We start from the raw sequence: 26,117 nt of genomic DNA, 5'->3' as shown, positions 1-26,117 counted from the left end.
CACAAGACAGTTACACTAAGTCCAAAAGTTGTGGTTTTCAGGTAATAGGTGAGCATTTTAAAAAATTAACCAAAAAAAATGTTTTTTAGCGTAAGATGATAGCTAAATGGTAATTTATTTTTTTTCCTGAGTGTGTGGTGTTTATAGAACCTCAGAGGCATCAAAGTACTTATTTTTATACTACACCTGGATGAGGAGGAGGTATTTCTTACCTCAATATCATGGATGAGCAACTACAACACAAAAATCAATCCTTTCAAGTTCGTATTTTTTAGCTACTGTTAAAAAAAAAAAAAAAGAAATTCTGGACTCTTTCATCTTCTAGTGCTAAAGCTGTCATCTCTTGTGGAGACACACTCAGAAGACTAACATTAACCAAAGAGCTATAGGAAGTAGTCAAAAAGCTTTTTTTGATTGGCATTTGCTGGAAACAACCCATCAAACTCAGCTTGGTGTTGCAGACACCAGTGTGGTTGGTATTGCCAGTTACTGACATGAAGCTGAAACCTTAATGTTTTAGTGGAAAATGCCCCAAATTTAGCATTTTTCTGTTAAAAGTAGTAGTTTTCTGTAGTTCTTACGTTCCTGGGTGTTTTCTAGGCTATGTAATATTTCCAAATAGCAGAAAATCAATACTTTTTGTCTGATATTTGCTGAGGTTTCATCTGGTTTTGTGAAGATTTTAAATGCACTTTGTGTAACTCTGTTGAGTGTCCCACAGCTGTTTGCACTTTTTTTAGAGTAAATAGTAATTTATTCACATCTTGGGTCACCTAGAGAAGAGCTAAAACCTTTATTTCTGCTGTTGTCCCCTCCATACAGCTCCACAGGACAAGGGACAATGAGTACAAACTAGAACACAGGAGATTTCACTTGAGCTTAAGGAGAAACTTCTTTGCTGTGAGGGTGCTGGAGCTTTGGAGCAGGCTGCCTAGAGAGATTGTGGAGTCATCTTGCCTGGAGAGGTTCCAAACCCATCTGGATATTGTGATCTGGGGAAACCTGCTGTAGTTGACCCTGCATTAGCAGGTGGGGTTGGACTTGATGGTCTCCAGAGGTCTTTTCCAACCCCCACCATTCTATGATTTCAAACAGAATCAGCTCTGTTAGCTTCCCCATAGCCACAAAATTCAGCAGCAGCATGTGCTGAATGAAGTGTTGGTCATGGGATAAGTGATCCACTGGTTGGACAGTGACAAGTGTTGTTCCCCAGGGCTCAGTATTGGGGCCTGTTTTGTTTAATAGCTAAATCAATGATCTGGGACGTGGCCATCAGGGCACCCTCAGTAAGTTTGCAGATTATACCAAGCTAGGTGGGAGTGTTGATTTGTTTGAGCATCAGGAGTCTGCACAGGGACCTCATCAGGCTGGATCAATGGGCCAAGCCCAGTGGGATGAGGTTCAACCAAGACCAAGTTCTGAATCCTGCATTTGGGTCACAACAGCATTACGAATGCTCCAAGCTTGGGGCAGAGTGGCTGGAAACTTCCCATCAGAGAAGGATCTTGAAGTGCTGGTCAACGGCAGCTGAAGATGAGCCAGTGTGTGCCCAGGTGTCCAAGAAGGCCACCAGCATTCTGGCATGGATCAGCAATAGTGTGGCCAGCAGGACTAGGGTAGGGATTGTTCTCCTGTACCTAGCACTGGTGAGGTCACACCTCAAGTTCTGGGTTCAGTTTTGGGCCTCTCACTCCAAGAAGGACATTGAGGTGCTGGAGTGTGTCCAAAGAAGGGCAATGAAGCTGGTGAAGGGTCTGGAGAATAGGTCTGGTGAGGAGCAGCTGAGGGAACTGTGGTTGTCTAGGCTGGAGAAAAAGAGGCTGAGGGGAGACCTTCTGACTCTCTACAGTTCCATGAAAGGAGGTTGGAGGGATGTGAGGGCTGTTCTCTATTTATTGAATTCTGCAGGAGTCATGGTCAGTACCTTTTGGTAGTAGCTCTCTCTTTGCAGAGGAGTCACATGTAACAGACTGCAGGATAGATAAGAAGTACATTTTATTCCAACTAAAGCATCATGTGAATTGAGTATCATGGAATCATAGAATGGTTTGGGTTGGAAGGGACCTTTAAAGGTCACTGGTCCAACCCTCCTGCAGTCAGCAGGGACGTCTTCAACTAAATCTATATTGAAGTTATCTACCAGTTAGGTCGCTCACAGTTTTAAACAGCCTCTTTTATTTGGACATGTTATCACAAGGGTGCTAAATTAGGAACCAGAGCTGTACCGTGCTGCTTATCAAAGAGCATGGCAGGTGAACGTCACTGGATGTCCCTTCTGTCCTCTCCCAAAACACTCACTGTTCATGTGGAAGGCTTTATTAATAGGTGGTGGAGAATGTGGGATCTTCCATGTGTCTGTCTTGGTTTGAATCTCTCTTCAAACCTTCAAGAATCTTTAGTCTTAGACATTTTATCTCTAATTTCCTTCAGTCTGAACAACCAGTTTGTTATTCATCTGTAACCAGTGTCCAGTTCAAAGGATTTCTGATGTTTCGTTGTTTTGTGTAAGCTCCTCAAAAAGTTCATTCCAGTTACTTGGATGTTTTATGACTAAGAGAGAGGGAAAAGGACAATTTAGAATCATACAGAAATGAAACAAACTGGAATGTAAATTTGAGATGAATGTCTGCAAAAATTTTCTTAATAGGGTTTCAGAATATTTTATTTCTTTCTGTTTTTTTGCTGTCATTCATTTGTTTGAGGAGGGAATTTCAGATAACATTATCATCATCATTAAGAAAAGGAGGAGTTGATGTTATGCACTTTCAACAGCACCTCTTCAGTTTCTTTTAATGGTACTTTAGAAGACATCTGACAACAAGGCAGAAGAAAGCCTTGGGAAGGTGAGAGTTGTAGATCTCTAAATCAATCCATGGAGCCTTTTTAGATTTTTATGGGTTTTACTACACATATTCAGCATAGGTGAAACAGTCTTCATTAAGCTGTGAATTAGAATGAATTAAATTTTCTGAAACGGTTTGCCACTTTTTTTTTTTTTGCCTTTTTTTTTTAATCCAAATGACTATCATTTGCAAAAAGGTATTTCATTTTGCTGAAAGTGCTTTTCTGTCTACGGGGAATGCTTAATTGCAGCTGCAAATCACCTCAAATGCTTTCATAGGAGGATAAAACAAGTTAAAAATTGTGCATCAGTTTGAAAATGCAACTTCTGACTTCCAGGATACCATGCAGATTCCTCATTTTTTCTATCCCTTTCCCTGTTCTTTTCGAGTGCTTCATCCTGAGCAGACACCTCATCAGTGTCCTTCAGAACAGTGACATCCCTATGAACCTTTTTAGGATTCCAGGCAATTCCCAGGGCTATCTGCAGTGACCATTATCCAAAATTTGGTGGCACACCTCGCTCTGCATTTTTGTTTAGAGAAGGTATTTGTGCATCGTGCAGGTCTGGCAAACAGCATCAGCTTATGGTACAGAAATGTAATTACTTGGTGACGGGAATTTTCTGTCCTGAATGTGCCGCATGGTTCATTCTCTTGCATTTAAAGAATATACTAACAGAATCAAGGAGTGGTCAGAATTGGAAGGGACCTCTGGAGATCATCTAGTCCAACCCCCCTGCTGAAGCAGGGTCACACAGAACAAGTTGACTAGGATCACAGTGTCCAGGCAGGTTTGGAATCTCTCTAGGGAAGGAGATTCCACAATCTTTCGGGCAGCCTGCTTCGGGGCACCAGTACCCTCACAGCAAAGAATTTTTTTCCTTACATTCAGATGGAACCTCCTGGGTTCCAGTTAGTGCTTGTTGCCCCTTGTTCTCTTACTGGGCACCACTGTAAAGAGTCTGGCCACATTCTCTTTGTCCCCTGCCTTTAGCTATTGATCACCATTAAGAAGTTCCTATCTCAGGCTGCTCTTCTCCAGCCTCAACAGTCCCAGGTATCTCAGCCTTTCCTTCTCGAAGAGATGATCCAGGACCCTCAGCATCATTGTAGCATCCACTGGACTCTGTCCAGTAGGTCTCTGTCTCTCTGGAACTGGGGAGCTCGGAACTGAACCCAGTACTACAGATGTGGCCTTAGTAGGACAGTGGAAGTGGAGGAGAACCTCCCTTGACCTGCTGGCCACACTCTTCATTCACCCCAGGAGACAATTGGTCTTCTTGGCCACAAAAGCACATTGCTGGCTTATGGTGATCTTGTTGACCACCAAGGCCCTTTTCTTTAAAGCAGTCTTAGAATATCTTTTCAGATGCTGTAAAACACTTTTTTTCTTTATAAAAGATTTGTTTATAAAGGATTTTGTTTGACTGAAGTTAACCAGCAGTATTTGGAATTTAAATACATAGCTGAGGGTGTGACTTGTGAATGTGTGTGACGGTCTCTGCCAAGCAGAAAGTGGAGGATATCTGTTAGGTCTTTAATGCCACCCAATGCTTCCAGTTTCTAAAACTTCAAACGACTTCTTGTCGTTTGCCTGGTCTTTAATTGCCACCTGTGGCTAGATGGATTCCTGTATTTTATCTCAGATAAATATGTCTGAAATACTTGTTCTTGGTGAGAAGGAGAGGAAGAAACACATCATACATGTTGGCAAATTCTGGTGACCTTTTCTTTGGCTGGGAATTGCATCTTCACATTTCTCAGTAAGAGCAACTGTTGTGTTAAGGGTGTGCCTTTTGCCATTCTGCTGAAAATACAACCAAATTTGGATTTGTTATGCACCTTTGAAGAAGTGTGGTGCTCATACTTGCCTAAGAGGCTTCATGTTCATAGCAGCTGAAATTCCTTATAGGTGCAATTCACAGATTCACAGATTGCATCAGATTGGAAGGGACCCTCCAAGGTCATCTTGTCCAACTGTGCTTAAGTCAGCAGGGACATCTCCAGCTACATGAGGCTCCCTGGGGCCACATCAAGTCTGATCTTGAATGTCTCCAGGGATGGTGCCTCAACCACATCCCTGGGCAGCCTGTTCCAGTATTTCAGCACTCTCATTGTGAAGAACTTTCTCCTAATGTCCAACTTAAACTTAACCCTGCTCCAGTTTCAAACCATTGCCCCTCATCCTCTTGCTACAAGCCCTTCTAAACAGTCCCTCCCCATCAGGTCCCCTTCAGATATTGAAATACAGCTATTTGGTCTCCCCAGAGCCTTCTCTTCTCCAGGCTGAACACTCCAATTCTTTCATCCTGTCCTCATAGGAAAGGTGCTTCATCCTTCTGATAATCTTTGTGGCCCTCCTCTGGATCTCCTCCAGCAGGTCTGTGTCCTTCTTATGTTAGGGTCTCACCTGGATGGAATACTCAAGGTGAGATCTCATGAGAGCTGAGCAGAAGGGTAGAATCACTGCTATTGTCCTACTGGCCATGCTGCTTTCGATGCAGCCCAGGATGTGATTTGCCTTCTGGCCTGCAAGTGCCCATTGGTGGCTCATGATCAGCTTCTAGTCTACCAGTACCCCCAAGTCCTGTTCTGCAGGGCTGTTCTCAATTTCAGCATCCCCTAGCCTGTATTGATATTGAGGACTAAGCCAAGGGCAAGGACTTTCAAAGGTATAGGTTCCTGAGACGAAAACTGCCTCTCGCAGTGTTTTTTGGGCTCCCGTACCTCGTGTCCCAGTTGCCTGGAAAGAGGATGCTTCCTTATATAACTGCCAAGGTGAGAGGAGAAAATGATGATGAATGAGTGGGACCAGGGAAATAAGAGAACTGGTGGTCATATTCCCACAAAGAGGAGTCATATGAAGAAACAAAAGGGAAGAAGAATGAAAATTGGAAGAGATGCAGGCAGCTCTCTGGGACCTTGCGGCAGAAGGGTGTCACAGTGATTCACACGGGTGACACCTGGCTGCTGATATGTGCTATTGCGGTCACACAGCAGAGAGCTGCAGTGGCACAGCAGAGAGCTGCAGTGTCCCAGTGCTGTGACATTCACTGTCCGACCCCTGACCAGCCTGTTCCTCGAACAAGACAAGGATCTGCTGATTAGAGCAATACTCTGCTGTTGTGTAATTAGCAATTGTACCACGAAGTCATGCACAGCAGCCCAAACTAAGGTGACACAAGCAATCCCAGTCCTTGATTTTCCAGACTTTTCAGTGTTTGACTTTGCATCCTTAAGTTTTCTCAAGAAAAACATAAAATGAAAGCTTTCCATTCGATGAATCTGTTCTTAATGGCATTCTGAATAATCAGAATCATTTAGGTTGGAAAAGACCTTTCAGATCATCAAGTCTGACCATTAACACCGCACTGCCAGCTGACTAAACCATGTTCCTCAGAACCACATCTATCTGTCTTTTAAACCCCTCCAAGGATGGTGAGATTCCCCCAGAAACCTGTTCAAGGGCTTGACAGCCCTTTTGGGTAAGGAATTCTTCCTAATGCCCAATCTAAACCTACCTTGCAGAACACATAGGGAGCATCATTGTTGCAAGTAAGATGCTAGAAGAATTCTAGAGCAAACCTATCAAATATCTGTTTCTGGAGCCCCGTGATGCCCTGGTTGTGTGCTCAGTGGGATTTTCTCCATCTCTAGACTAGACGTTCAACCTCCACCTGGATGCGTTCCCATATGATCTTCTCTTGGTGAACCTGCCTTGGCAGTGGGGGTTGGACTTCATGATCTCCAGAGGTCCCTTCCAAACCCTACCATTCTATGGTTCCTCTTGGTAAGATGAAGGTTGGAGAGGCATATTGGCTACCTCAGATGTTCTATTTGCTGAGCAGATGTGGGACTCATGCTGGCTGTTATGGAATCATGAAGGTTGGAAAAGACCAACCACTATCTTTGAATAGCAAATCAGATCCTAGTTGTCTTTCTCTTAGGCTCTGCTAGGTGGTAATGTACTTGTACCTCTGGAATATTAAACTGATGAACTTCTAGGGCTGTTCCTCACCTACACGACTTGTTCTGACACCCATGATGTATTTTTCTTTACCTTTTCTCCTCTTCCATCTCCTTTGGTAGAGATCTTTTGATTACATCAAGGCTTCAGAAATGATCTGTTTTTCATTACCATTATCATTTCATCAAGCTATCCTTGAACATTCAAACTTAAGGTCTCTCATCCATATCCTCCAGTCCTCCATGCTGTGCACAGTTTCAGTCTTAATAACTTTTTCCCTATATCAAGTTTAAATCTGCTTTCCTAAGCTCTTAACCATTTGTTCTTTATCACAAGTGTTGCTGAGCACTCATAAAATCCCATCTCAAGGAGACAGCAGCTTTCTCCTAATCTGTGATTACTTTATGGTTCATATCAAGTAAAACAGGGATATATTTTGGATTCTTACCAGTATTAACTGAACCACTGTTGTCTTGTCTATACCATGAAACTAAAACCTGTTAGAACTTGCCAACCAGCAGGACCTAGTTCTCTAATCAAGGTAAAGATTTGCTGGAGATTAAGGTATGGGTCTTTAGGAGAGATCCGAAATGGTGATTAATGCCAGGTACTAGGAAACAAAAATTCTTGATTACACCTTGTGCTAGCACTGACCTTTTCTATGGCCTCACACAAGCAATTTAGACTCTGCTCTGGGAAGCACTTAAAAACACCATCAAGCTACTGTGGGATAAGGAGTTGCTGTAGGTCAGCACATCTGAGCTCTAATAGTTTGCTGCTAGTTTGTACGTGGTCACTCTCCCTCTAAAAGTTTTCTTCCATCTATTTTGTTTTAGCCATTTTTAGTATGTGCTGGATTTAAAAAGTCTTTAAAAGTTGTTCCTTTTACTGCTCTAAAAGCTGTTTGTTTCAAACTCAGGCTGCTCTGCCTCTCCTTTCCCATCTGGAAGAGATGCAGTGGTAAGTACATTAAGAGAAGTGTGGTCAGCAGGTCAAGGGAGATTCTCCTCTTCCTCTGCCCTAGTGAGTCCACATCTGGACTACTGGGTACAGTTTGGGCTCCCCAGTTCCAGAGAACTGGGGAACTACCAGCGAGAATCCAGCCAAGGGCCAGAAAGATGCCGAGAGGCTTGAAGCATTTCTGTGAGGCTGAGAGACTTGGGGTTGTTGAGGCTGGAGAAAAGCAGCCTGAGAGGGGATCTTCTCAATGTTGATCAATAGCTAAAGAGTAGGGGGCAAGAGGATGAGGACAACCCTTTTTGAGTGGTGCCCAGTGAGATGACAAGGGGCAACAGGCACACAGTGGAACACAGAAGTTCCACTTAAATATAAGTGAGAGTGCTGGAGCCCTGGAGCTGGCTGCCCAGGTGCAGTCTCCTTCTCTAAAGAGACTCTAAGCCTGCCTAAACACTGTGATTCTGGGCAACCTACTCTGGGTGACCCTGCTTTAGCAGCAGGGTTCAACTAGGTAACCTCTGGAGATTCCTTCAAATCTGTGATCTGTTCTGTGATTCTGTGTCTTGCTGCATGGTGAGGGTATTGTAAGAATTAATTCACTTTTTTTTGTGAGTTCTGTGCATCAAAGGTGCTGTGCAAATAAGCTTATAGAGTGGCAAATTTATTGGCAGACATGAAAAGATATGGTAAATTAGTTTAATGTGGACCCATCAACCTTGACAGCATTCCCTTAAGGACATAAGCTGTTGTCACTCGAAGTTGGTGACATTAGGTCTGTTATTTCAGAGATAAGCTCAGTGGTGGGCTCTCTCCTCTCTTGCGAGATGACTCCACTCTTTCCCTGTTTGATAAAGCAGATTCACATTATCAGCCTGTAAAAGCTGGGGAATAAAAGTGCAGCATCGCTCTTTGGAGAGGCTATCTTCAAACTTAACTGTGAATGGGTCCCTCTGTGGAAGCAGTAGCTGCATCAGCCCAAGTGTGTCACTCTAGGCTGATGGAGTCAACACCACAGAGGCTTTAGGGAGCAAATTGTTCAGAGTTGAAAGAAATCATGCTACTTAAAATTGACAGGAGCTCCTCAGTCAGTCCTCTGAAGGGAAGCTGCTTCCTCTGGAACGTTGAATGTGGAGGTAGAAAATTACGGACAACGAAGCAGACCTTGCTGAAGTGTTTGGGGTAATGGTTAGTTGTAAGGCATCTCTGATAAATGCTAACTGTGCTGGAAGTGGTAGAGATGTCTCTTGCTAAAAATAGTCTTCCCTGGTGAAGAGGTGGTTTTCAGGGTGCTGACGGTGTCGCTACACAGACTGGGAGATCTAAGGTCAAAAACTTGCTTCTGCTGCTATTTAAAACAAAGATAAAACATAGGATCATAGAATGGTTATGGTTGAAAGAGGCATTTAAGATCACCGAGTAAAACCATTACCCCAGCACTGCCAGGTCACCACTGAACCATGATCCTCAGCACTGAATCTACATGGCTTTGAAAATGAGAACTCCACCACTTCCCTGGGCAATCCTTTTAGGCAAGAAATTGCTCCTCATGTCCAACCTAAACCTCCTCTGGTGCAACTTGAGGTTGTTTCCTTTTGTCCTATCACTTGGTACTTGGGAGAAGAGACCAACCCCCCCACCTGCCTCCAGCCTCCTTCCAGGTAATGGTAGAGAGCCTGCCTCCTTTGTTTCAGGCTCAACAACCCCAGTTCCCTCAGCTCCTCACAAGACTCTTCACTAGCTTCATTGCTCTTCTCTGGACACACATTTCAATGTCTTTCTTGGACAAACTATTGTGACTCCAGATACCCAGTTGCTAATACTTGTGATACATATCATTTTGAAAGGACAGCTTTCATCACCTCAGATGTAAACATAGGCAGGGCGAAAAGTGGCTGGAAAGACAAGACCTGGGCTGTTGGTTGAAAAACTCAACTTGAGCCTGCAATGCTCCCTGGCAGCCCAGAAGGGCAACAGTGTCCTGGGCTGCATCAAAAGAAGTGTGACTGGCAGAACTAGGAAGGTGATTCTGCCCCTCTGCTCTTGTGAGACCCCACCTGGAGTACTGCATCCAGTTCTGGTGCCCCCAGCACAAGAAGGACATGGAACTGTTCAAGGGGATCCATAGGAGGCCACAAAGATGTTCAGAGGGCTAGAGCACCTCCCTGACAGGGACAGGATGGGAGAGTTGGGGCTGTTTGGTCTGGAGAAGAGAAGACTCCAAGGAGACCTTATAGCAGCCTTCCAGTACCTGAAGGGGGCTACAAGAAAAGCTTGACAGGGACTGTTGACAAGGGCTTGTAGTGATAGGACAAGGGAGAATGGATCGAAGCTGGAAGAGGGGAGATTTAGAATGGAGATTAGGAAGAAATTCTTTCCTGTGAGGGTGGTGAGACACTGGAACAGGTTGCCCAGGAAGGTTGTGGTTGTCCCCACCTGGAGGTGTTCAGTGCCAGGCTGGACAGGGCCTTGAGCAACCTGGTCTAGTGGAAGATGTCTGCCCATGGCAGAGGGGTTGGAACTAGATGATATTTAAGGCCCCTTCCAACCCAAACCATTCTGTGGTTCTATGATGCTATGAAATGACGACGTAATTTCTGGAAGAAAGTCCTCTGTGTTAAAGAGATGGCATCAGTGCACTAAAGATACGTTGCAGGAAGAGATGGCAAATATTTTGTGTTAAAATATTCCTGAAATCAGCCTGTTGTTCTGCAGGAACAGGATCCTAGGATGAAAGAAGAACATGTAACAAAAATACATCATAATACAGTGTCATGGATTGAGTTGAACCTGCTGCTGTTATTCATACCATTCTGCAGTCATGCCAGATTCAGAAAGTGCTAATGGGAGCAAAGTATTATGGGGCTTGAAGTTCAGATTGAAGCATGGGAGACTTCCTGTTCCTGGTCGCTGCTTCTGCGTTTATTGAATTCTTCCCTTTCTCTTTTCCAGATTTATCCAGGAGATAGAGCATGCCATGGAGCTTGGCCCAACCAAGCAGTGTCCTCTCCGTGAGTTCCTCACCATGTACATCAAGAACATCTTCCTCAATCAGGTTCTGGCTGAGATCAATAAGGAGATTGAAGGCGTCACGAAGGCATCGGATCCCCTGAAAATACTGGCTAATGCGGATACCATGAAGATCCTAGGTGTGCAGCGACCTCTTCTGCAGGTAGGACCTGAAGGAACTCTTAACACACACACACACACACACACACACACACACACACACACACACACACACACACACACGTGTGTGCATGCACACACCTTACTGTCCATGTCTATGCATGGCCAGATTTTATGTCCAGTGAGGAAGGATATGGGCCTGCTTGAGTGGGTCCAGAGGGGGACCATGAAGACGATCAGGGAGCACCTCTGCTTTCAGGAAAAGATGAGAGAGGGCTTGTTCAGCCTGGAGAAGAGAAGGAGACCTTATTGTGGCTTTTCAAGTGGCCTACTTTAAGTAGGCCTACCGAATAGATGGGGAGAGACTTTTTATAAAGACTATCACTTTTATGAATGATAGGATGAGGGGTAATGCTTTCAAACTGAAAGAGGGGTGATGTAGCTTAGGTATTACAAAGAAATTCTTTACTGCATCAGTGGTGAGACACTGGGACAGGTTGCCCAGAGAAATTGTGGGTGTCCCATTCCTGGAAGTGTTAAAGACCAGGCTAGATGAGGCTTTGAGCACCTGGTCTAGTGGATGGTGTCCTGGCCCATGCTATGGTGGTTGGAACTAGATGATCTTTAAGGTCCCTTCCAACCCAAACCATTGCTGTAATTTTGTGATGTTATGGCCCACAAAATTTCAGTGTTGAGTCTGTAACTACAATCTGTCCAAGTGTCACTGCTGGTATAGTCTTTGCTCTTCTGATCTGTGTATGCAAGTATGTAGATGTACATGTACATCTTGTTCAATATCCTCTTGAACAAGAGGATATTTCCCTATCGTTACCTATGTCAAGCTAACAACATCTTTGCATCTTGGCTGGCACCTCCTAGCCATCACAACAAATTGTTGCCACAAGTAAATGTTACCATAATGAAAAACAGTTTTCCTGTGAAGGTGGCAGAGCCCTAGAGCAGGCTGCCCAGAGAGGTTGTGGAGTCTCTTTCTCTGGAAAGATTCCAAACTGCCTGGCTGTTGTGATTCTGGACAGCCTACTCTGAGTGACCCTGCTTTAGCAGGGAGGTTGGACTTGATGGTCTCCAAAGGTCCCTTCCAACCTCCACCATACTGGGATTCTGCAATTCATAAATCCCTACCACAGAAGTTTATTTTCAAGGTTTTCACTGTGTGGCTGCCTTAGAAGTTCTGGGGGTATTTGCAAATCACAGACCCACACAATTGGACTAAATGCATGTGCCAAGCTGCCAGGAGGAGCAGAGATGAGGTCTGCAGCCTCTTGAGCACAGTGTGTTTGTGATTGATGTGATGCTGCTGCAGCAAGGCAACTGAATTGCTTCCTCAGCTAGATAAGAGAGATTTGAGAGATTTTACTCTGAAGTTAGAGGGTTTGTGTGAAAAGTCTCTTTTGAAACACTCTTTTTTGGAGCTCTAGTGTGAAATAGTGATAAATAACAACAAGCATGGTTCTCCTCCCAACTACCCGAGTAACAGGACAGCCCAAAATTTCTGAATTTTCTGTGTTGTATGGGACTGAAAAGAGTGAGCTGAGTGTCACCTCTGACTCTTGCTGTGATTTGGGTCAGGCTCTTATATTCCTTTTAAATTAGGATTTAAAGAGACCTTAAAAAGGGGCAACTTGTTGCAGCCTTTTCAGGACTTAAAGGGGTCCTGGAAGAAAGCTGGGGACAGACTTTGTATCAGGGCCTGTTGTGACAGGACAAGCAGTGATGGTTTTAAACTAAAAGAGGAAGATTTAGACAAGATAGAAGTCAATGAAGCACTGGCCCAGGTTGCCAATTGAGGTGGTCGATGTCCAATTCCTGGAACCATTCCAGATCAGGTTGTTTGGAACTCTTAAGCAACCCTAACCCTGCCCTAGTTGCAGATGCTTCTGCTGACTGCACAAGGGTTGGACTAGATGACCTTCAAAAGTCCCTTCCAACCCAAACCCAAGGGTGAATAATATTTGCAAAGTTCTTAGGAAGTGGCACACATCTCCCAAGGTTCATGTGGCTGCTTTCTTAGTTTATAGCTATGAAATATGTGCATGCTAACAGCATATAATAGTAATAACTATTATTATTGTTATTATTTGGGGGAATGGCTAGAATTGTTGCAGATCAGTGACCTTGATCTCCATAGGAACAAGAGTCTTTCCTTACCACAACCCTTGGCAGTAGCTGTAAACATCAAGTGTTACAACTTGTTGAAGTAGACACTGAAAACACACCCTGAACTTCAGCAAGTGCAGCTCTTGAGAAGAGCCTGAGCTAAAAAGTCAAATCACTGACCAGACTTAGTTCTGTCTCAAAAAAAAAAACCCTCACCCTGCCTTTCCTTTGTTTGCTCTTACAAGAATTGAACTGAGTGGGAACCTAAATTCAGCCTGTGTAAGCATCTGACTGTATCAAGTGCTGAAGGTACTTCATGGTGATGTTAACACATAAGCTTTGGAACAGGACCACAGAGGCTGTTAGCCTTACAAATTTATTTCAGATTCTTAATGTGCTAGTGTGTTTTGGTGGATGGTGGCTTTGTTTGTAACCATGAAAACGTGCTCTGTAATAGCAATAGATTTCCTTAAAGTTCATTTGGCGTGGAAGAGTCAGAATGGCTTGAAATTTTCTCGTCCAGTGCCCATAATTTGTTTCTCATGATGGATGGAAATAATTTTGAACTGGAATTATACTTGGTCAAAATGTATATGGTCAGAAGGTCTGCTTGTTCCTGGCATTATAGAACGGTGATTTTGTGAAAGAGAAGAAAAATTGTGGCTTCTTTGAGCCAAGTCATCCAAATAGCTTGCTAAAATAATTTTGCTAAAATAATTTTATTGATTTTACATTAAAAGAAAAAAGAAAAAAAAGCTATTTCTGAACTGACAGTGCTGTAGCCTGAAATCTTTGCCCTCATCACCTCATGGGTACAATGGAAACCTGGTGTGTAACATGAAGGAGCTTTGCACCTCTCTCCCAGTGCTGTGTTACTTTTTCCTCTCTTGTGTCACTCAGGGAGGGGTTTGTGGTTCAATCATTCCACTACTTTCTATCCTAAAGATCTTTCTGAAGTTTCCACAGCAGGAGTCGGCGTGGTGATTTGAACACGACTGGAGAATTTATCAGCTCCCACTGCACAGGCTGATAATAGATGCTTTTTGATAGCTATCAGCACATGTTTGAACTGAATTAGCTTGTAGATAAGAGGTTTCCTCTCATCCTGTGCCATCATGCCCTCACAGATGAATCATCCATTTCTGTCAAGATTATGCTTGTAAAAAAATAATTGTAGGTACCTTTTGTAAATACGGCATTGAACATGGAAGATGCTCTTGTTTTCTGTCCTTACATGTAAAATGTGGTGAATCCCTTTCTTTTTAGAAAGAACCTGAAGAACCATGAAAGTAATTTGCTTCAAAATTATTCTGCATTAAACTTCAGGCTGTAATTGCTTAAATCAATACTAAATTAGGCTACAAGCTGCTTGACAGCTTCTTAGAGCCTGTTCTTGTACGGTTAATGTCTGGGTGATAAATCTTTCCAGCTAAGTGGTCACTGCTAATAAAATCACAAAATTGTTTTGGTTGGAAGAGACTTTTAAGATGATCAAGTCCAACCACTAACATAACACTGCTAAGTCCACTACTAAACCATGTCCCTCAGTACCACATCTGTGGTTCTAATACTGACATTAAGAATATGTTTCCCTGCCTCCATCCAACCAAAAGGTGCATCTTGCTTCAATTTCACTAGCAACAGAGTGGAATTTTTCCTTTAAAGCATCCACGTAACCATATTGTGTAGATGATGGGTGTAATAGTTTTCTGGCCAAGCTCCAGTGGCTAAAACTCCAACAAAAACCTCTTTCAAAAGTCAGTGTGCAGCTGTCTGCAGGGTAATGACTTGTTGGAGCTAATCATCCCATTGCCTGTGCTGCTTATCCCATGTGCTAGGTCACTGGCTTGTGACTTCCCAAGGAGGTATCGCTGGTAGCTTTGGCATGTTGTCTTCCCATCAAATTGCTGGTTAGGTGTTTAAATGCCTCACCAGTAGCGATGGGTGCATGCTTTGGTAGCAAACGGATATTATTATTTATTAATGTAAACAAATTAGATGTCTTTTCAGGCTGCCTTCCAACAATCAAAATCCATTAAGGAACAGGCATGGCTGATCAGTTGTGTTTTTCCCATTCAAGTGTGACTGTTGAGGCAGCACCTGTGGGTCTGATCCTCATATTTTTTTCTATAATATGATGTCTAAATCAGAATAGAGTGCTTTGCAGATGTTTTCATCACTTATGTGGTGTATCTCTTTCCATTACACATCCAGAATGTCAAGAGATGTCAAGACCCACCAACTGAGTCTATGGTGGAATTCCTAGCTGAATATTCATCCTTCCATTTCAAAAGAGGGACAAAATTGTTTCTCCTTGGAAGTCTGAATCTCCCGATTGCTCTCAATATTTCTTAGATAACTTTTCCTCCGAGGGGGAACATTTACTGCAGTTACTGCCTTTTGTGGAAGCTTTTACAAGGCTCCCATGTAAGTCATCTGCAGATGTGTAACTTCTCCACTGAGGCCACTTGTGGAACTCAGAGTTATATAAAAGCAGTTGCTAGCTTTAGGCATACCATTTTAGCAGTGCTTCAATTTCTTTTAAAAATCAAGTTTTAATGTGCACATTCAGTAAAACCTAGGTAGGAGATGGCTTTGAGTAGCATATGGACATATTGAAGGACTATGCCTCATAGGCAGAAATATTTTCTTCCTCTCTGTATCTGGAAAAGCAAAGTCAGGTGGCTCAAACCGTCCCATGATGTGTCTCATTTAAAGTGAAGGAAACAGTCCTGTTTGAGGTCCCTGTAGCCTGTTAATCCCTGCAGTCACTGTGTATCTGCCACTGTGGTGCTTGGGAATATGGCTTAGTGATGGAGTTGATAGAGTAGGGTTGATGGTTGGACTCCATGATCTTGATAGCATTTTCTGTGATAGATGGGTGCAATCTTGGGTTTGAGTCAGCCAGAATCTGTCAGTGGCTGGGGCTGGGCCAGCCACTAGATGAATGACAGAGGCTCTCTATGAATCCCTCTGCCTTCCCAAAGGGAAGAGAAAGGGAATAAACAAGAGAGACTGATGGGCTGGGAAAGGAACTAATGCAGCTTTAGTGAAAATAATAACAATAAATGAAGTAGATACAAATAGATACAAACCAATATCAAACCCAATCCCTGATGGCAATGATGTCACAGGTGGGGGCAGGCACTGCAGAAGTCCCAAAGTAGACTTTAGCAGCAGAGGTGAACTGGGTTCAGGAACACACAGATTGGGATCAGGGGCAGAATGGCCATGACTTGACGCTGGTGATCCCACAGCTTTATACTGAAGATGATGTCCATGGGATAGAAGCCTTCTTGGCCAATTTAGGGTCACCTCTCCTGTCTGCCCCTCCCCATAAGTCCCATCTCTGACTTACTGCACCCCAACATGGGACAGAAGATGTGGCAGTGCCCTTGGCGTGCACAGGAGCAAGTCTAAGCAAGAGCCTTTCTGCAGCCCAGCCCTTGGCAGTGACTCTCCCCATCAGTGCTGTCAGTGCTAGCAGCAGCCCCTGTGTGTGCAAACCTGCCCTGAACTTCAGCAAGTACAGTTCCTGAGAAGAACCTGAGTTGAGAAGTCAAATCACTGACCAGAAATAGTTCTGCTCTAGCTCAAACCAGAACACTGTTCTTTGTACAGCCGTGAATCCATGTTAACATTCCTTGTCTCTCATGACCTGACACTCAATCACAGCTACTCTGCCTAGAACATGTTCTGCTAGAAATGAGAATTACAGAGAAAGGTAAACCCCTAAGTCTTGACTGAAACCAGTGAGTTTGGTGCAAAATGTCTTTGATTATGGTCTTGCATGAGACCACCAGGTTGTTTTGTTCACCTCAACAAGTATCTGTTATATGACATCAGTTTTCAGCCCATACCAATACAGATTGGATGTGAACTTCATAAATGAAGGGTAACTCTTTATTTCCAGGTCTAAGAACTATTTTTGAATATTTGCATAACCAGTGTCATAGTGTTGTAATTATGTTAGACAGAGGGGACCTCTGGAAGTTGGCTTCTTCTGCCTGAACCCTTTGGCCCAGAACCAAAGTCTGGCCAACAGCAAATCAGGTCGTTCATAGCTTTGTCTCAGTAAGCCTGGAAAAACTCTGGAAGTGGAGATCCTCTGAGCAATGGTTTTGCACTGCTCTCCTGCTGGAAAGCTTTTTTCCTAGACACAGCTTTTGTCTGCTCTTCCTTAGTATGTCGCATATATGATACATAGAACACATTTGGAGTCTGGTGAGCCTCCACCTACAGTGCTGGGGCCCAGCTCTGTAGTCCTCAGCACAGGAGAGACATGGACCTGTTGGAGAGGATCCAGCAGAGGTCACAAAATTGAGGGCTAGCTGTCTTGCTGTGCAGACAGGCTGAGAGAGTTGGGGTTGTTCAGCCTGGAGAAAAGACATCTCTGGGGAGACTTCTTGTGGCCTTTCAGGACTTAAAGAGGCTGAGAAGAAAGCTGGGGACAGACATTTTAGCAGAGCCTGTTGTCACAGTTCAAGGGGTGATGGTTTGAAACTAAAAGAGTAAGATTTAGACTAGATCTAAGGAAGAAATTTTATACACTGGGTGGTGAGACCGTGGCCTGGATTGGCTAGAGAGGTGGCAAATGCCCCATCCCTGGAACCCTTCCAGATGAGGTTGGTTGTGTCTATGAGCATCCTGCTGTAGTTGCAGATGTCCCTGCTGAGTGCAGGGGAGTTGGACTAGATTAACTTGAAAGGTCTTTTAAATCCTGTTTTATTTTTCTGTGTGGAATTGTGAGGCCAACACAAAGTGCAGCTTTTACATCTGTGGAAGGTATATCAGGTGTGAAGCAGAATAACAGATCTAGTGACCACATGATAACCTTCACACTTCTGTCTGTGGTAGTATCTTGTTATGGTTGATCTCTGGTTTTAAATTATCCCAGTGTTACTGAAATATACCTCCCTAGGGTTAGTCTAGTCAAGATGGTTTTAACAGTACTAGCTGTGAAGCAGTGTGTAGAGGGTTTGTATCAGTGAGTCTAATCCAAAGATGTTATAGCCAAAACAGATTGGTTAATAAAAAGAGGTCATCTTGTATCTCTTAGCAGTTACATTGTGCTTTTGATTAGTAAATTATTTTTTTTCCTTAATAATTTGATTGGTCAAACTTGCTATTCAAAGTGTGCCTTTTTAATATGGCTTCATTTCTACCCTTCGTAGTTCATCAGCCAGCATCATTCCTAGAGCCAGAAGCTAGTACTTCAGGGTGAATTCATGTCATTAGCTTTGCTTGCTCAGGGTTGTCTCTGCTGGGTTGTTTTGGAAGATGACCTCAGTCAGAAAGGCTCTATTTCCAACCTTCAGCTCTGGGTTTCAGTGCAAGCAATGATCATTGCTCTGAACATCCTTGGGAAGCAGCAGCTTCAGTGAGCTGATGGTGCTGGGAAACCTGTTTGGAATGGGGTCAAACCTTGTGTTTTCAGGGTGGGTTGGAGGGTGCAGACTGGCTGCTGTCTCTTTTCATCTTTCTGCAGTGGAGTTTTTTGGTGGACAAACCAGAGAGATGTAATGATTTCTGACACATCTGCTGACAAGGACTGAACTGCATTAGCATCTTGTCAATCCCATCTTCTAAGAGCTGGCTTTTTTCAGACCTGTTTGACATTGCTGGCTATCAAAGGCATTCTCAGTTTTTGGCCTTTATGGGAAGAGCAGCAGGGGGGTGAGGGAGAGACAAAGCTGCATGGCTAACATGAGTCTGGGGGGATCAGCTGCTCTAAGGGGGCAGAAGAACCTTAAAGTCACCCTGAGAGCTGGAATGGATGTGAGGAGAAGTTGACTTCATCTCTGTGAAATTTCTGTCTCTACATTGGTCTGGTAAGTGGGACTCAATCCAAAGTGGAAAAAAAGACATATTCCAGTTCTCCCATACTGGACATGCCCTGATAAAGAAACAACCAACCAACCAACCAAAACCAGAGAAATCAAAGATAGTTCTCACTGTCTTCTATCAGGTCTTCTAATAGGACTATCAGATCCTGTTTGTGTCATTGCAATTACCTGTACAGATCCTGGTTTAATCCTGTCTCCACAGATGCACTATCCATTGAGCTGATAAGGTTATATATATATCAGTTATATATTTCTTTTGCTCCTGACAGGGGTTTTAGGGTGGTGGAAGGCACTAAACACAGTCCCTGCTTCAGGTCTTCTCATTCTTTTGGACAGGATTTTGTTTTAAAGTCCTGCTATGAACATGCATGTGGTGATTTATGGCTTGGCCAAAAGTCAACAGGAGTGTGCAATAATTGACGTAGGGAAGCTGTGGGAGATGTTTCAGCATGGTGCTGGGATTGCCTCCAGGATGCTCAACACGTCAGTTCTTGCTGACATCAGTGAGATGAGATGCAGAGGAGCATTCATATCTTGCAGGATTAACCCTGTAAGGGACCTTTGCTGTGATGGCATTGAAGGCTTCATCCCCTCCCTGGACTTTGTGGCTGTTTTTCAGTGGCAGTTTGAGTAATCACTAGACCAGTAAAACCACTAACACTTTCTTGTAGGTTATTTTATTTTTTTCTTTTCTCCTTGCAGTTGTTTATTTTCAGAAGTTGGGAGTAAACCGCATGGATCTGCCTCAGGTTTGGTCACAGGCCTTGATTGATTATTTTAATTACCAAACCATCCCAGACAGGCTCCTTCAGCAGTAACATTGCTCTCATAAATCCTCATTTTGCTTCACATGGCTGAGCCCACATGGCTGGTGTCAGAAACAGCCCTTCTTATCTTTGTGTCCAGAGGAGAAGCTATTTAGCTTGGCCACCCTCCTATTTGTTTAAAGCTTAAGCTGCACATTTCTCATTTGCAATCTCATTGAGTGCACAGCGTCTGTGGCAGGAGAGCACACTGCTGGGATGCTGAGGCAGGACTGGCCTTTACCCGAGGGTGCTTCTGAAAAGTGAAGTGTGAAGTCACAACACCCACACAAGTGACCACAACAGGTTGCCCAGGGAGTTGGTAGGTACCCCATCTGTGGAAACATTCCAGGTCAGGGTGTTTTGGACTCTGAGCAGCATGATCTAGTTGAAGGTATTGAAGGATTCTTGGCTGGGCTTTTTTTTTTTTGACTGTCTCTGCAGCCATTTAGCTGAAGGTTGTGTCTGTGTGTCACAACACATTTTTTCTTTCCCTCTGCTTGATTTGCTTCATGAATCCCAAATCTGGTCTGAAACACAGCCTCATGGACGTTATTGATGGCTTCAAGAGAAGAAACTCGGTCTGTTCTCACCAAGCTCATTGAAAGTCACATTCTTTTCTTCCCCTCACATTTGATGCCCGGGACCATTTCATTTAGGAAGAATAACTCTAATTTCCAGTTTCTGAAATGTTTTCCTAATCAGAAGTGCTGTATGAGAAGAGCCATCACATTTTAAATAATTGATGGCTACTTTATTGAGTTGTCAGCACTAATTCATTCTCCTTTTGAAGTGCTTGGATGTTCAAAGGAGTAATCCTTTTACAATGTGCTCATTTTTTTGAAGGAAAGTTCACTTTTATAATTATTTTTCTTTTTTTTCTTCCCCCACTACAGAATGGAATTGTGAGGGGGAGGGATGAAGCACCTTCCAGCTCATGCAGATTCTAAAATGCCTTTATTAGTACTTCTGCTGCTAATTTCTCTGCCTCCCTCCTTTTGCAGATGTTTAATTATACCTGTTTTATGAGTGCATTTTGAAATATGACACCTGGTTCTCAGAGAACAAAGGAGAGTTTAATCTATTGTTAAAAGGGAAAGTAGAGAAGGTCTATTTTCTTTTTCATCAGGTGCTGCCCATCTTTGACAAGCAGCATTCAGTGGGAAGGTTGCAGAGAAATGGTGGTGGTTTGGAAGGAAGGGACTTCTAAGCAGAAGAGATGAAAAATCACAGAATCACGGAATTACAGAAGTTGGAAGAGACCTCTAGAGATCATGTAGTCCAAACCCCCTGCTAAAGCAGAGTCATCCACAGCAGTTTGCCCAGGATCACAGTGTCCAGGTGGGTTTGGAATCTCTCCAGAGAAGGAGAGTCCACAACCTCTCTGGGCAGCCCTCTCCAGGGCTCCACCACCTTACAGAAAAGCAGCTTTTCCTTATGCTTACGTGAAGCTTCCTGGGTCCCATTTTGTGCCTGCTGCCCCTTGTCATGTTGCTGGGCACCATGGAAAAGAGTCTGGCCCCATCCTCTTGATCCTCATCCTTTAGATACTGATCAGCACTGAGAAGTATCAGTCTGCTCTTCTCCAGGCTGAACAGCCCCAGGTCCCTCAGCCTTTCCTTCTCAGCAGAGGTGCTCCAGTCCCCTCAGCATCTTTGTTGCCTCCAGCAGTTCCCTGTCCTTCTCGAAATGGGGAGCCTAGAACTGAACACAATACCCAAGCTGTGACCTCACTAGGGCAGAGCAGTGTGGGAGGAGAACCTTCCTCAACTGCTGGCCATGCTCTTCTTAAGGCACTGACTGTATAAACCTGGGTTGGGTGGTACTAGGTTCTGCACCCCCATTTCTTGTTATTATGGGTCCAGAACTCAGTAGGGAATTTAAACCACTGTGGTGGGCTCTTAAATTAAAATATTCAGGGATTTTGTGTCTCTGGAAATCAGACTGCTACATGGAGTGAAAATAGGGTAAAATGATACAACTCTATAGACATCCCTGCCCTGGGCTGTGTTTTCTTTTAATTAATCAGGTGCTGATTATGGCTGCTGGAGAATGTAAAGACAAGAGAGAACTGGAAAGCATTGAATTTGTGAAGATGATATCCTAGATTTCCATCTTGGCTGACCTTGAAGTCCATGGAGTTATACTGGATTTCTTCCAGTAAGAGTGAGATGAGATCTATCCCATGAGCTTTAAATAATGTCTGCAGCCAGTAATTTTAAATCTTAAAGGACAGAAAATGTTTGGGTCATTTAGCTGCATCTGATTCCTATTTGTGTGAATAGCATCAGTTGCATAAAATTAAAAGTAAAACGAGCTTGTGAATGAAGGAAACCAAACATTCAAGCCTCCAAGGGAGCTCCAAGGCAATTCTGGTAGAAGGAAATGAGATTTCTCTGCTTAATTATATTTTTTTCTCATTTAAGGGTGGTGTCAGAAAGAGTATTAAGGGCAGGTTGGTGACAGGTTGAACACCCCCCTTGGTACTGACTTGGCATTCCATATTTCCTACTCTGTTGCTTTCTATGGCACTTTATGGGCCACAAAATGAAAAATATTATTAATCACCATGCTTGTAGTTAGACACTTCAAGATAGTGAAGATGACCCGTTTGCCTAGAAGTATTAACTGCAAAAATATACATGAGCTGATGGATTAGAACTCTCATCTAGCTGCTTGTGAAGTCACGGATCTGAAAATGAAACTGTATGTGGTTTGGGTCTTCCTAGGGCTGCTTGGAGAACTGTTTCCCGTCCTCTAAGTGGAAACATTCTGGGTTTGCAGTTTGTGTGGATGTTTCTGTTCTAGAGCACAAGGCTGAGGGAACTGGCGTTGTTCAGCCTGGAGAAAAGGAGGCTGAGGGGAGACCTTCTGGCTTTCTACAACTGCCTGAAAAGAGCTTGGACCCAGGTGGAGGTCAGTGTTTTCTCCCAAGGAACAAGTGATAGGACAAGAAGAAACAGCCTCAAGCTGCATCAGGGGAGGTTTAGGTTAGACAGGAGGAACAATTTCTTCACGGAGAGGGTTGTCAAGGCCTGGCCCAGGCTGCCCAGGGCAGTGGTGAAGTCCCCATTCCTGGAGGGATTCAAATGCTGTGCAGATGTGTAGTTTAGTGGTGGACTTGGCAGTGCTGAGTAATGGTTGAACTCAATGATTCTAAAGGTCTTTTCCAACCTATACTATTCTATGTTTGCATGATACAGTGGGGTCAACAAAATGGTTCTGCGGTGTGAGGTTAAGATTAAACAGCTGATGCTCTGATAAAGAAGAACCTGCTGCTAGATCAGGGCAGAATATCCATGACAAATGGACTCAGGCAAGCAGGATCTACCTGGTGTTGAGTATAAGCTCACAAATAGCTGGAGGGTGTCAGGGCTTGCTTGGTCTTTTAGGTTCTTAAAAGTAATTTGGCAGCACTTGTGTGTTTTGTCAAGCCCCCAGCCTGGTGTTTAATTGAAATGAATTGCCTGTGTGTGCATAAATGGGTACTGAAGTTTCTCTGTCGTGGCCTCAGTAACACAGGCTGAGCATCTCTTAATTGCACTTGGTGTTGCGTTTCACAGCTGGGCTTGAGGAGCGGCCAGAAAAGCTGCTTTCCATCAAGTCAGGTTTCAAGTGAAGGGGAACAAGTCCTTCAGCTAGTTGTTTTTACATTAATAATTAACCAGGGCTGTAACACTGAAGTTACAAGGCACTGGTTCTCAAAAGAAGAGAAAGACTTCAAATCAAAATTATTTGTGATCTGGCAATGAGCTAATGCAAAGGGTTTAACCCAGTTGATGTGCTCAGGTGCTACATCTGGGTGTCTGGAAAGACATGAACTTCCTAAATAAACTCCATTTTTATATATGAGAAAAAGAGCCCAGGTTGCCCAGAAGAGGTGGCAGATGCCCTGTCCCTGGAAACATTCCAGCTCAGGTTGGACAAGGCTATAAGCAAGCTTATCTACTTGAAGATATATCCCTGCTGACTGCAGGGGGGTTGGACAAGATGGCCTTTAAAGGTCCCTTCCATCCCAAACGATTCCGTGATTCTAAGGCATTGAAAAGCACCTTCACTTTTGTTTTGCTGAACATTGATTTCAGTCTGGCATATCTAGGTTGGATGTTAGAAGAAGCTTCTTCACTGCAAATGTTCTCAAACACTGGAACAGGCTGCCCAGGGAGGTGGTTGAATCCTCATCCCTGGAGGTGTTTAAAAGAAGCAGAGATGTGGTGCTGAGGGACATGGTTTAGCACCAGACTTGTTAAAGTTAGATCATGATTGGACTCAATGATCTTAAAGGTCTCTTCCAACCAAAGCAATTCGATGATTCTATGATTTTAATAATTAAAAAAAAAAAACCAAATTGTCCTAATGGAGCCAAGAAGCAAAATCCCTTGATAACCTGGAGCTAAGTTAGTGTTCAGACTCCTTTATACATGTATCAGAAAGAAAAAGCTGTGGCCAGGGCTCAGACAATGATGCCAAATGTGCATCAAACCTTCTTTCCAAAAATGATCTTTTACAGATATAATTTAACTTATTTGTTTATGTTATTTTGAGCCCCAAGGCACTGAGCTATGAACAGTGGAGGAAGGGAGAGGAGAATTGTGCGCTGATGGTATTGGCAGGTTGTCATTGGATTAGATATGAGGGTTTGAACCCCCTTGAGCTCTTCTCCAAATATTCAGTGGTGGGCTGGTTTGAGCCCCTCTCCCTTCTGTGTAATGTGCCTTTCCTCTGGGTGGTTCCCCTGAACTCCTCTTTTTGGTGTTTTTATGTGGGCATCAGCTTGGCTTTTTTTCTTTTAAAGCTCATTTCCACCCTGTATCATTTAGCACTGATCTATATTTAGGTAATGAGAGAGGTTGTTTTCCTTCTGATGAGGAAAATTATTTTAAATGTTTTTCTTCTAATCGGTTAGCAAGTGTTGAAATTGATGTAATGAAATAATGGCAGGGGAGCATCTCCCCTTGAGTTTACTGCGGTGCTGAAAAACATGCTTCTTGACAGCCTTCAAGTTTTGCTTCTAAGCTTATTCCCTTGCACTTCATCTTTTGCTTTCTCTTAATAATAGCTTCTAAAAGTGTAGGGTGACCTCAGGGACATACTCCTGAAGTCCAATTTATCTCCACTAGTCAGTACCCAACCTCAGTTGGAAGTACCAGATCTTTACATGACTGCTTACTTTTGAAGCAGATGGGACATTACCTTTACCTCTTGGCTTCTCTGAACCTCCAGTGACCAGTTATAACTTGTAGCCATGTCATAATTTATAGATGAAGCTTATTTATAGACGAAGATTTTTCCTTGTTTGGTCATTAGTTGCTGATTTTAGTATTAGTTTACTGTCTTTATGGATGATCTGGATGAGAGGATCACGGATACCCTCGATCAGTTTTCAGATGATACCAAGTAGGGCAGGAGTGTTGATCTGCTTGAAAGTAGGAAGGCTCTATAAAGAGATCTGGACAGGATGGATAAATGGGCCAAGGCCAACTGGATGAGGGTCAATGAGGCCAAGGTCCTGTACTTGGGTCCCAACAACTCCAGGCTTGGGGAAGAGTAGATGGAAAGCTGCTCGGTGGAACAAGACCTGTAGGTGCTGGTTGACAGCCAGCTGAAGATGATCCAGCATGTGCCCAGGTGGACAAGAAGGCCACCAGCATCCTATCTTAGATCAGCAATAGTGTGGCCAGCAGGACTGGGACTGTCCTCCTGCACTCAACACTGAAGAGGCCACACCTTGAATCCTGGCTTCAGTTGAGGGTCCCTCACTTCCCTCAAGAAGAGCATTGAGTTGCTGGAGCATGTCCAGAGAAGGGTATTGAAACTGATGAAGGCTGTAGAGCACACATCTTGTAGCTAAGGGACCTGGGCTTGTTTAACTTGGAGAAAAAGAGGCTGAGGGGAGACTTTCTGGCTCTCCACAACTCCCTGAAAGGAGATTGGAGTAAAGTTAGGGTCAGTCTCTTTTCCCAAGGAGCAAGTGATAGGACAAGAGGAAACAGCCTCAAGTTACACCAGGAAAGGATTAGTTTGGACATGAGGAACAATTTCTTCCCTGGAAAGGTTGTTAAAGCCTGGCCCAGGCTGCTCACGGCACAGTGGTGGAGTTCCTGTCCCTGGAGGGATTTAAAGTCCATGTAGATGTGGTGCTAAGGGGTATGGTTCATTGTTGGATATGGCAGTGCTGGGTTAACAGCAGAGTAGCTTGACAGCTGAGTTTGTCATCCAAGATCAGCTCAAAGTCAGCTTGTCTGGGGTTGATAATTTTTACAGCTGATTCAAGGTGCTGACTTTGAATTGCAGATGTTGCTAGCAAGAAGGAACTGATTTTATTTTGGTTGATATGGGAGGTCAGTGTAGACAAGCTCTAATGTGTGTGGGGAAAAAAAAGTGTAGCAGAAGTTTGTGGATCTGCCCTTAAATTTTCACTTCTGGAGATTTGACATCCGTGGGTGATGCAGAGGAA

The 26,117-nt window shown here is 43.7% G+C and overlaps 1 protein-coding gene across 1 annotated transcript in view; it reads left to right on the top strand.

Annotated features, from left to right (window-relative positions):
* The window catches only part of EXOC4 (exocyst complex component 4), a 469,162-nt gene that overhangs the window by 327,881 nt on the left and 115,164 nt on the right, over positions 1–26,117 (top strand). The window contains exon 11 of the mRNA XM_054399834.1: positions 10,717–10,936. Coding sequence (XP_054255809.1) covers positions 10,717–10,936 — 220 coding nt within the window. The remainder of the gene's footprint in view (positions 1–10,716; positions 10,937–26,117) is intronic.

This window comes from Indicator indicator, chromosome 3 (genome assembly GCF_027791375.1).
Source record: "Indicator indicator isolate 239-I01 chromosome 3, UM_Iind_1.1, whole genome shotgun sequence".
Taxonomy (NCBI): domain Eukaryota; kingdom Metazoa; phylum Chordata; class Aves; order Piciformes; family Indicatoridae; genus Indicator; species Indicator indicator.
Note: the sequence above shows the minus strand (reverse complement) of the source record. Positions and strands in the feature narration are given on the sequence as shown.